The sequence below is a fragment of the Rhinoderma darwinii genome, chromosome 2 (genome assembly GCF_050947455.1).
Source record: "Rhinoderma darwinii isolate aRhiDar2 chromosome 2, aRhiDar2.hap1, whole genome shotgun sequence".
Lineage (NCBI taxonomy): Eukaryota > Metazoa > Chordata > Amphibia > Anura > Rhinodermatidae > Rhinoderma > Rhinoderma darwinii.
The window spans coordinates 455,037,250-455,048,900 of NC_134688.1; the positions used below are offsets into that span (position 1 = coordinate 455,037,250).

The following is an 11,651-nucleotide window of genomic DNA, read 5'->3' on the forward strand; positions in this document are numbered from 1 at the left end:
TACGGTTTGAAGGACAGTCCTGCAAAAATGGGGAATTTTGATAAGTATGGAACTGGCATCTTCAAATCTGTCTCCCTTCCCAGGTCTGTCTCCTGAGTTGGCCTTTCCATTCCCCAAAGATGCGGGAGCAGCATCAATACTGAGTAAAATTGAGCATAATTTCAATTGGAACGCTGGCCCTTTAAGTTAAGTTGGTGTCTACGAGTTACAGAACCCTCATCATTCACCATCACAATCTTAGAGCACTTAGAATGCACTTCTCATAAGTGAATGGCCAGTTTCAGACGGTGAATGGAAGCCATATATTTTGTGCCAAGGACGGGATCAGATCCCCTTAAAACAAAAAGCCTCCACAAAAGACAGGACATGTCCTATTTCTTGCTTGTACGGACTGTGCTCTCATACTGTAGAATGGTAGTGGAGAGGGGGATGCCATGTTGAAGGAGAGAGAAGGAGCATGAGATATGAGCTCAGGGTACCAGATAGCAGTCTGCTGGATATGACTCCTATGTTCTTCTCTTCCTCACACCAGTCTGGAGTCCCTTTCCTGCTGCTCTCTCTTTCTTGCTGTTTATTTTAACTTTCCATATCTCTTCCCTGGGCTCATATCTCATGCTCCTTCTCTCTCTCCTTCAACATGGCTGCCTCCTCTCCACTTGCTCATCCCCACCCCTGTTCCGTTTTTAGCTCCTCCCCCTTTAACCCCACGTTTTCATGTCCAGTGTAATCTGTCCAGCAACTCACTGCAACTGCTCTACCACCATCTAGTGGTCACTAACAATATAACAGGCATTATACAATAATAAGTAACAAACAACGCTTCAACCTCCTACACAAATAGGAGGAAGGGGGGGGGTAGACAGACACCCAAGGGCTGACAAAAGGGGGGAAACAGAAGGGGGCTGGGACCCCTGTGACCGACGTTGGGAAGGGGGCTATTACCCCTATCGTACAAGGGGGCTGGGACCCCTACGATATTGTGGGTACGGAGGGGGCTGATACCGATATCACCCAAGGGGGCTGAAACCCCCATAACTGGTCTGGGATATGTGAGGAGTGGGACCCTTTCCACAGCATGGGGGCTGGAATCCCTCCTACATGTCCGCCACCAGACTTGCCCATATTCACGGACCGTGATTACGAGAACAGTGGTGTGCAGGGGGCCTTATGGGTATCCAAAGCAGCAAGCAGTGCTCAGATATTTCCGTAGCTCCCACAGTCTTCAATTAAGAGGGAAATTAAATTTAAATGGGAAGCAGTCGCTGTTAATCGGCGAATGGAGGTGAGGGAACCCCTATTCTCCTAAAAGTGAGAGTCCCAGAGGTTGGACCCCCACCAATCAGTTACTTATGGCATAATCTGTGGATATGCCATAAATGTGTAAGATGTTAATACTCCTGGGATATATATCTGCATTATTATGTAGAGTAAACACATCACTCCAAGGATAATAATAATAAGTAGTAAAGTGAATACATTATTTTATAATATACTATGATTATGATCTGTAACTGTAATCCACAGGGGTGTCTGGAATAGGTAAATGGGGGAAAACATGGTTGGCCAATATGCATCAATAACAGTTTACATGATTTTCATAAATGGCTTCTAGATGACAAGTGTATTTTAGATTAAACACTTTTTTCAGCTCTGGTCAAGGCCAAGTACCCACTGATTCATTGTGACATCGTCAGCTGGGTTGTGTCATTGTGACCTCATCAGCTGGGTTATGTTATTGTGACATCATAAGCTGGGTTATCTTATTGTGACCTCATCAGCTGGGTTGTGCCATTGTGACCTCATCAGCTGGGTTGTGTCATTGTGACATCATCAGTTCGGTTATGTTATTGTGACATCATCAGCTGGGTTATCTTATTGTGAAATCATCAGTTGGGTTATGTTATTGTGACATCATCAGCTGGGTTGTGTCATTGTGATATCATCAGCCTATAAAAGGGCAGGTAGGGGGCAAACATCACTTTCTCTGACTTTTGATAGAAGGAGAAGGCTACTGCTTTTCTGAGCAACTTATATACTGCTTAACTGAGCGACATATATACTGCTTAACTGAGCGACATATATACCACCAATATGAAGAGCCCAGGGCTGGCTGTTCTGCCATGTCTCTGGGCAGCATGGACCTTCATCGGTATTATTACCAGTTACACCATAACTATGTTTGAAGGTCATTATAAGACACCATTGATGAGCATCAGGTAAGAGACTCTTTAGAGACAATGTAAAGACACTTAAGGCCTAAACAGGAAATGTTAATAGTAACAAGAATTCTGGACCATGAGGATCTAGATTAGAAAACGTATATTCTTCTTGTGTATTACTGTAAGGAATTGATGGAAATGGGTTTAAATGAGAGAAATCAGGAGATAAAGCATTATTTATTACAATTTATTGTATGTTAAGTAATAACTGGGAATAGCACGGCCAGGACAAGATATTTTGGTGCCCTAGCTAGATTAGGCAATTTTTACCCCCGCCATGTAAAATCATTTCAGTGTTCCCTAACTTGCTAATAAAAGAGATTTTTAATAAAAAAATACACATTTTTAGAGGCAAGTTTAGCCTAAAATTGTTATTCTTATTTTTATTATTATTATATTATTATTATTATCATTATTAATAATATATTCATTTAACTATTTTATTGTTTAATATAAAAACTGTTATTTAATTGAAAATTGATGTGGTAGATACAGGCATTTACTTACTCTTTTACTCCAGGACAAGTGTATGCTACCAGTATACAAAGGCCAATATAACTAATAATACAGCCGTACATATAGTGTTCAGATGCCAGTTCTACACAGGCAGCTGCAGAGTATTACCACACTGCAAAATACAGGAGTATACAGTATACAGCACTGATCAGACACAGGCAGATCATACAACTATTATGACGTCTTCCTGATTGGAGTCGTTCTCTTTCATTTTCTTCTCCATGCGGCCCAGACCACCATGACGACTTCTCCTAATGACTGCAGAGTTTGCTGACCAGACATGTTTTGCCCCTCACTTCTACAGCCATCCCCACCATCTATAGCAACACAAACCCCCCATACTGCTGTCCCCTTTAACACTGCCATCCTGCTGCTGCCACCTATACTGGACCTGCTGCTGCCCCATGTGACCCCATTACTGTACATACGGTGCTGCACAAGTGGCCCAAATACTATACTGCCAATTTATACTGTCTGAAGACGCAGATACAGCTAAAAGCAGGGACATGACTAGAAAATGTCTGGCTCCATAGTAACCTTATAAATGAAACCCATCTGCCTCCCACAGTTATTACAAGTCCCACATGAAAGTCAGTGTAAGGGGAACTCAGTGGCCAAGTCATGGTAAAAAAACAGTCTGATACCAATATCAAAACTGTCCACTAATAAAACTGTCCTTGTTGCCCATAGCAACCAATCAGAGCTCAGCTTTCATTTCTTAAACTGCTTTGGAAAAACAAAAGCTGAGCACTGATTGGTTGCTATGGGCAACAAGGGAAATTTTACTATTATACAGTATTGATAAATAAGGCCCAATTTCTTTAAAGATATGACTCGCAGCATGACCTGACAATACATCATCATCAGTCTACCATGGGAATTGTCATTTCACAGAACAGTGATCTATCAGAACAGGCTGGGAGTTGTAGTTCCACAAACAATGATAACAAACACTCTAATAATAAAAAGAAAATGCAGGATGGGGGCAGGAAAAGCATTTAAAATTAAAACGCAAATGTAATTCAAACCCCAGTCCAGACGCCACAATTGATTCAGACCCCAAAAAAGAAAGAAGGCCTCAGACCAGACCCCAAAATTCAGTCCCCTCAATTAATTCAGACATTGTACCCCTTTAATATTTTAAACACCAGACCCCAAAATTAATCTAGACCTTAGATCAGATCACAAAATCCAAGGAAAGAGCAAAAAAAAAATATTCACACCCCAGACCAGACCCTTCCTCCATTTACTTACTGCTCCTCGCTCCCCGGTCCTGTTTAGCTCTGGGTACCACCGCCGCACTGGTACCTGACGCTCACTGTGTTCTGGTGCTGGACGGCATCAAGACCCAGTACGGCAATGCCGGGACACTGGAGCGAGGAGCATTAAGTGATGATGTCCGCCATGCTCACTGATCCCAGGCCTCCGCTACACCAATGAGAGCTTCTCTCTTCACTCAGGCCACATGCACACAACCGCAGTTTTCATCGGGTAAATTATGGATCCGTAATTACGGATAAAATTGCTGACCTATTAATTTCTATCAGCCACACCCTTCCGTATATTTACAGATATGTGTCCGTGCCGTAGAAATTATCCGCAAAAGATATAGAACATGTCCTATTCTTGTCCGCAATTTCGGCACGGACTCGCCCATCGAAGTCTATGGGCACTTCCGCAATTGCGAACGGCTACAGGTGTGTATCCATATTTGTAGACAGTAAAAACACTTACGGTCGTGTGCATGAGGCCTCAGACTGATAAAAGCGCTCATTCCAAGATGGTCTTTGCTGCCCATCTTGTACTCCTAGTCCCAGTCCTGGTGAAGGGGGTATATATTGTGTACTGTATGTGTGTATATAAACAAGTAGGGTGATATGTGTATGTAAGGGGGTGCGTTGTTCTGCAGGGATGAGCGGCATGGTTAGTCAAAAAAGTGTATCCCAATTATGTCTTTATAGCAGAATAATAGTGGGTGACGTCTATCCAGTTTATAGAGTTGGTTGGCAGCCAGATAAGAGAGAGCAGTGTTATATGGGAGGTAAAGTGCGACCTCGCTATGTAACCACTGCTGCTGACAATGTTCCTCTCATAGAAGTCAATAGAGATTGCTGCCGCCACTCAACAGGTCCAGATTTCATTGCCTTCTAAGGAGGAGATTAGCAGACAAACAAAACATGCAGAGAAGCGGCATCTTATCACACCTGACACAGCGGGCACAATGTGTGGCATAATCATCACCTATATCCTACTGCCGTGGCCTGGGGACAGTGATGTACAATGTGATTCCTGCACATGCCTTATTATCAGAATCATTCCTGCTCATAAATGGCAATTCTGATATTAACATGATATTAGGGAATTGTTCATGATGGAATAAACAGAGTTATCTATAATTTATCCAGGAATTCCTATAACTCCGGCAGTGATTTCTCTTGTGTTACTGAGAGCTCTAGTCACCTGCACGGAGCTCTACTAATGTTACATATGGATTCTATCTCTTCCCAGCGACACTGGAGCGAAGATCCCAGAGTCCATAGTGCTGACGATAGTGAACACCATCTCTAACCTACTAAGTAAGTGCCTTATATTTATATCTGGGGTAAAGCTCAATATAAGACCTTGAGTCGTCCTCTACTGACAAATTATTAGTAATTCTATCCAACCATTACTTATATCTGTCTCTGGGAAAGATGAGTAACGACCAACATGGCCGCTATGACAGTTCCAGCAGAGGTTGTTACCTGTCTTTCCCAGACCCCTCAATGGCTAATCTGCCTAGTTATTGAGTGATACGTCCCCTGCACATGTTATTATCTTCACATTTATATCATATATCATTATTGTGTGTAGTACATGTAACATCTATGGGCTGATGTCTTGTTCTGTATTTCAGAAGTCGCCATCATGTACGTAATGTACAGACTAATAGAGATCAGAGCGGCTGAGAGACAAATCTGTGGCGTCATCTTCCGGAAACTACTGCTGGCGCTCGGATGGACGGCCTGTGTGGGGAACTTGGTAGCCATATATTTACAGGTTGGTGTTGATAGTGTTAACCAGGATCCTACTACACTGTGGAGTAAGGGCCCCTCAGGGTGCCGGGCCCTCAGCTGCTCATCTATGACCCCTGACCAAGGAGCACTGCAGGGACTGTGTATAACCTGACAATGGAAGGTGTCCAGGATAATATCATAATATGGGGGACATGTGCGTTGTATGATGACATGTATACCATGATAGGACGTGTATGACGTGTAATACATTCTGTGTGTGTTTCAATCTAGAAATCCTGCGTGCGGGATTATATTGGCTTGGCGGCATTGATCTGTACCGGACTCTACAGTATCTGCGTGGCAGGACCTCTGTACTCATCATCCAGGAACGTCCGCTGTGTACGCTGTACGAAAGCTGCCCTGTCCATACTGATGTTTCTGGCCTTCATGAGCAGTATCCTTTCCAAGTCACCAAGTTATCATTTATAGAGAAAAGCATCTTTATTGTAATGATAGATCTCCTTATTCCTGTGCCCCATCATCATCACTACAGATAACACTAATGTGGGGGATGAGTAGAGATGACGTCACCAGCGCTTAATACCCTGGGCTTCTCCTGGGGACTTGACCACCAGTACCCGCAGCTGAAGCAATTAAAGGGACATGTCGATTATTCATTATTTGGGCAGATAATTGGGCATTTGGGAAGTTTGGTCTCTCCGCCAGAGTCTTTCCTTATCTTGGCAGAAACGTCACGTAATATTAACCATCACCTCTTCAGCTAACTTCTAATAAAGCCGCCATGTTGTGGGCTGAACAAATAGTTATTGTGATATATCAGCCTATCTATCATAGAAGGGACTATTAACACCACTGAGGCATAATGAGGGTCATTGTGGCCCCTGCCTCAGTCGTATCAGGAATTCCTATTGGATTTACTTATTATTTTCACACTGAAACCAACGTGCTGCAGATCTGGAACAGTAGAGGGGTCGACATCCATTGTCCACAGGGAAGAGCTCAGTTCTGTGTTTTGTTTTTTATTTAACCCGTTAGTGACCGGCCCATCGTGTTTCTACGTCGGTCACTAACGGGCCTTATTTCGATGCCATAGACTTTTTACGTCGCGGCATCGGAATAAGTAAACAGAGCAGGGAGCTGTCAAATCTCCCTGCTCTCAGCTGCCAGGGGTAGCTGAGGGCTGGGAGTGTCCCTGCTCTGCCGGGTGAGATCGATATTAGTATCGATCTCACCCGTTTAACCCCTCAGATGCGGTGCACAATAGCGTGCACCGCATCTGAGTGGTTTTGGAGAGAGGGAGGGAGCTCCCTCTCTCTCCCACCGACACCCGGCGATACGATCGCCGAGTGTCTGTGTCTCCAATGGCAGCCGGGGGCCTAATAAAGGCCCCCAGGTCTGCCTGGAGCGAATGCCTGCTAGATCATGCCGCATGACCTAGCAGATGCCTGTCCGTGTTAAACGGACAGGCAGTAATAAACTGCAATACAAAAGTATTGCAGTGTATTATAAATGCGATCGCAGAATCGCATATTATAGTCCCCTAGTTGGACTAGTAAAAAAGTGAAAAAAAGTTTAATAAAGTTAATTTAAAAAAAAATGTGAAAAAAAAAAGAAAAACCCAGCTTTTCCCCTTACAAAATGCTTTACTATTAAAAAAACAAAATAAAGTTAAAAAGTTACACATATTTGGTATCGCCGCGTTCGTAACGACCCCGACTATAAATCTATTACATTATTTAACCCGCACGGTGAACGGCGTAAAAAATTTCATAAAAAACTATGGAAAAATTGCTGTTTTCTGTGAATCCTGACTTTAAAAAAATGTGATAAAAAGTGATCAAAAAGTCGCATCTACTCCAAAATGGTACTAATAAAAACTACAAGTCTTCCCGCAAAAAAAAAGGCCTCATACGACCGAAAAAAATAAAAACGTTACAGCTCTTCAAATATGGAGACACAAAAACAAATAATTTTGAAAAAAAAGTGTTTTTACTGTGTAAAAGTAGTAAAACATACAAAAATTATACAAATTTGGTATCGTTGCAATCGTAACAACCCGCTGAATAAAGTTATTGTGTTATTTATATCACACGGTAAACGGCGTAGATTTAAGACGCGAAAAAGAGTGGCGAAATTTCATGTTTTTTTCTATTTCCCCCCAAATAAAAGTTAATAAAAGTTAATCAATAAATAATATGTACCTAAAAATGGTGCTATTAAAAAATACCACTTGTCCCGCAAAAAACAAGACCTTATACAGCTATGTCGATGCAAAAAAAAAAAGGTTATAGCTCTTGGAATGCGACGATGGAAAAACTTAAAAAATGGCTTGGTCATTAAGGTTTAAAATAGGCTGGTCATTAAGGGGTTAAAGTCCATCTTACAGGTGTGCGGTTATTTTCCTATATACATCCTCTTTGCAGGGTTGGCATGTAAAACTGCGATATATGCCATCTGTACCAGTGATCACTGTATACAGGTATGTGTGTTTTACCATTCATAACAAAGTTCTATACCACTTTTTCTTATATATAATTATATATACAATATATACAATCCCGGGTTCCCCCAGTCCCAGTAATAATTTCTCACTACATGGAAGGATAAGAACAACAGAAAAGACAAAGTCAAATGTATTTTTCCCTCTTCTTTTCAGTCTTCCAAAACGGCACTGATGATCCTGGAATGGCTGGTGTTATTCGGCTCCTGCGTAGGTAACATCCTGCTGTATCGGGATTTCCAGGTCAGTATATGAGATCAGATCTATTCTACATATTCACACTGCTCTCTCCTTATTTCTTACACATTTATCTATAAAGAAAGATTTAGGCCACATGAAAGTCTATGCGGATCTAAGTGCATGATGCGGAAGTGTAAATCCAGGCGGAGGAGGGGACTGTGGCTCTCTCAGCTGTCTGACCCCCTCTGCTGCTGTTGTCTGCTCAGTCCTCCCCCCTCCAGAGACTGTTATATGTCAGGGAATCTCAGCGAATAGGAATGGATATAACGTGTCCTGTTCTTTCTCTTCTCAGGTTCTAACAATAAGATTCAGGAAGAGCCTAAAGGAGGAATGGATAATCCTGAGGGACGACCTGGAGGAAACATCACCCAGCAAGGAAGAAAAGGAGCCAGACCCTGAGAAAATGGGGCCCTAGGCTGTATTACAGTGTTAGGACCCTTTGTCTGAGCTCCAGTCCCAAAGCAGCTGTACAGACTTATATTATTTGTATATATTATTTCAAATACAAATTTATTTACGGAGATTCTGAATAAATATTTATTTTTCTATTCACTGTTTTGCCTTTGTTTTTCTTATCAAGAGTTAATATATTTTGCTGAGCTGTACATAGAAAGACAACATTGTAGTGTCGGGTAAGAAACTGGCAGAGTAAAGGGGCATGACAAGAGGTGAGGTAGAAATATGGGGGTTGAGATTGGTTACACAAAGACATGACCAGTTCTGTAATGAGAGCGACGGAGCCGCGACACGTCGGAGCAGTAGCGGCTTGACCGGGTGGAAAGACACTGCGCATGCGCCAGGAGACGGAGTTCGGCAGAAGAGCCGGACGAGGGAAGAAGGAGCATTTGAGTATGTCTGTGGACGAGCTGATGGAGCGTGTTCGGGAGATGGCGGAGGATCGCGGTCAGGACTGGCTGGTGCGGAAGGGTGTCCGAGATGAGGTCGGCTGCAGCAGAGTCTGGGAGGCCGGTGCGGCTGAGTCCCAGTCCCGTGAGGCTTACCAGGCGACGTAGGAGCGGGAGCCCAGAGTGGTGGGCAGATAGGTGGAGAAGGAAGACGGCTGGAAGCGAGGTGCAGCAGGAGTCGAGGTCTGCGGCCAGACGGGGTTCGGTGCGGAGTGGCACGTCGCATATCAGAGACAGGGTGGAGGTGAAAATTGGATCGGCAAGGCATTCGATGACCGGGGACAGGTACCGGACATCAAGAACAAGGACGGTCAGCAGGGAGAGGAGTCGAGTGGATCGTGACAGTCGTTTCCTGGGTGGTACGGACGGGCACAGTGGAGGTTTGACAGTTCGGCGACGACCGGAGCATGGCGTTGGAGTGGATTAGAGGAGGAGGTGTTCGATGGTCGGGAGGCTTTGTTGCCGGCACCGGAGGGTGGACGATCGGCTTGGATGGATGCCGCTGGTGGGAGTCGTGGTGATCCGGATAGAAGGACTGTGGAGCGGCAGTCGGAGCTGCAGGTATCAGAGTACCTCGGTAGACCAGGTGGTCAGGCTTCAGGAGGTGGAGGTGAGTGCTGTTGGGCGTCTGGTGAATTAGATAAGTGAGGTGAGGTTACGGACCTACTAGCTACCCGGGGTGTTAGTGCTGAGGCGGGGGTTTAGCCTGGGGTGGTGGGGGCTTGGCGTTCGGTTTCGTTGTTTTTTTCTCAGGTGGGTATTGGGACGGAGCGGGAGGAATGCTTGTCGCAGGTCGAGGAAGCATCGGTGGGGGGAGCCGGGGATGTGGCGGGAGTGGGGGCGGGTCCTGCGGTGGATGTGACCGAGGGGCTCTTATTTAGCATTTTCAGGTCCTTTGGGGGCTCATCTGAAGACCGAGGTCTGGGAGAAGATTGAAAAAGGGGAGTAAGTGGAACTTTTCTCTCTATTGCCGTTGGACGAGTTCCCGGAGACGAAGGAAACGGACGGGGCGGAAAAACAGAAGAAGCGGGAAGAAGAGGAAGAGGAGAGAAAACGGCGGTGCCGGAAAATTCTGAAAAAGTTTGGTAATTGGCTGAGGGATTTTTGCGTTTTTGCTAGTGTATGGGGGCGAAGTATCCTGTTTGTTTTGCTACATGGAGGGTATCTGGGATGCGTGCAAGACTTATGGGGGGTTAGCATGATGGCGGTATGATGAGCAGTTTCGTCAACGCTTGGCATCTTGCCCGTCTATGAGGTGGGACCAGTTGGACCTGCTTTGGTGGATGCGGTTAATGATGGCTCAGCACCTGTCCCCCTTTCAGTCCTGGGCCGGAGGACAATCATCCGGCCAAGCAGCCGGTACCAAAAAAGGAGTTTGTTGGCCGTTTAATGATGGACAATGTTAACCTGGGGTTTCATGTAAATTTCGACACGAATGTTCTGGGTGCGGGGGTACGCACCCCTTCTCCAGTTGCTTTAAATGCGCCGGCAAGCGGTCGGGGGAGTTTGGCAAAGGGGAACCTCGGCGCGATGCTGCCGTGGCTAGGACTGTACAGTAATAAGCGACATGCGAAGCTATTGTAGGAGTTTTCGGTGCGTTTTCAGATTCCTGGTAGTGGGGGACAGGTAAATTCGGCGGGTTCGGGTAATCTCAAATCGGCGGTGCAATTACCGGAGGTTGTCAGAGCCAAATTGGGTGCGGAGGTGGTTCTGAGTTGGATGGCCGGCCCCTTTTCATGCCCTCCTTTGGTGGATTTGAGGTTGTCCCCGTTGGCGGTGGTTCCAAAGAAGGAACCGGGGAAATTTTGGATGATTGATCATCTGTCTTTTCCTAAGAGGGCTTCAGTCAATGACGCCATAGATAAGGAGTTATGTTCAGTGTCGTATGCGTCCTTTGACCGGGCCGCTGATTTGGTTCGGGAGGCTGGCCCGAGGGCTTTGTTGGCAAAGGTCGACGTGGCGTCCGCATTCCGTCTTCTCCCGATTCATACTGAGAGTCACCATCTTTTAGGATGTTGTTTTGAAGGAGCTTATTTTGTGGATTTATGCCTGCCAATGGGATGTTCGTTTTCATGATCCAACTTCGAGGCGTTTAGAACATTTGTGGAGTGGGTGGTGAAGGAGTCGTCAGGTTGTGATAGCATCATTCAATACCTTGATGATTTCTTGTGCGTGGGGCCGGCGGGGTCTGCAATGTGTCTTCACGTTCCGGACATGCTGATGGCGGTGGCTCGGAAGTTTGGCATCCGATGGC

At 45.1% G+C, this 11,651-nt stretch overlaps 1 protein-coding gene across 1 annotated transcript; it reads left to right on the forward strand.

Moving 5' to 3' along the window:
* Positions 1 to 2,082: 2,082 nt before the first annotated feature.
* LOC142741901 (DNA damage-regulated autophagy modulator protein 1-like) lies at positions 2,083 to 6,220 on the forward strand. Its single transcript, XM_075851221.1, has 4 exons — positions 2,083 to 2,216; positions 5,244 to 5,311; positions 5,632 to 5,774; positions 6,023 to 6,220. The coding sequence occupies exons 1-4, from the start codon at positions 2,092 to 2,094 to the stop codon at positions 6,218 to 6,220; spliced, it is 534 nt and encodes a 177-aa protein (XP_075707336.1). The 5' UTR covers positions 2,083 to 2,091.
* Positions 6,221 to 11,651: the final 5,431 nt, after the last annotated feature.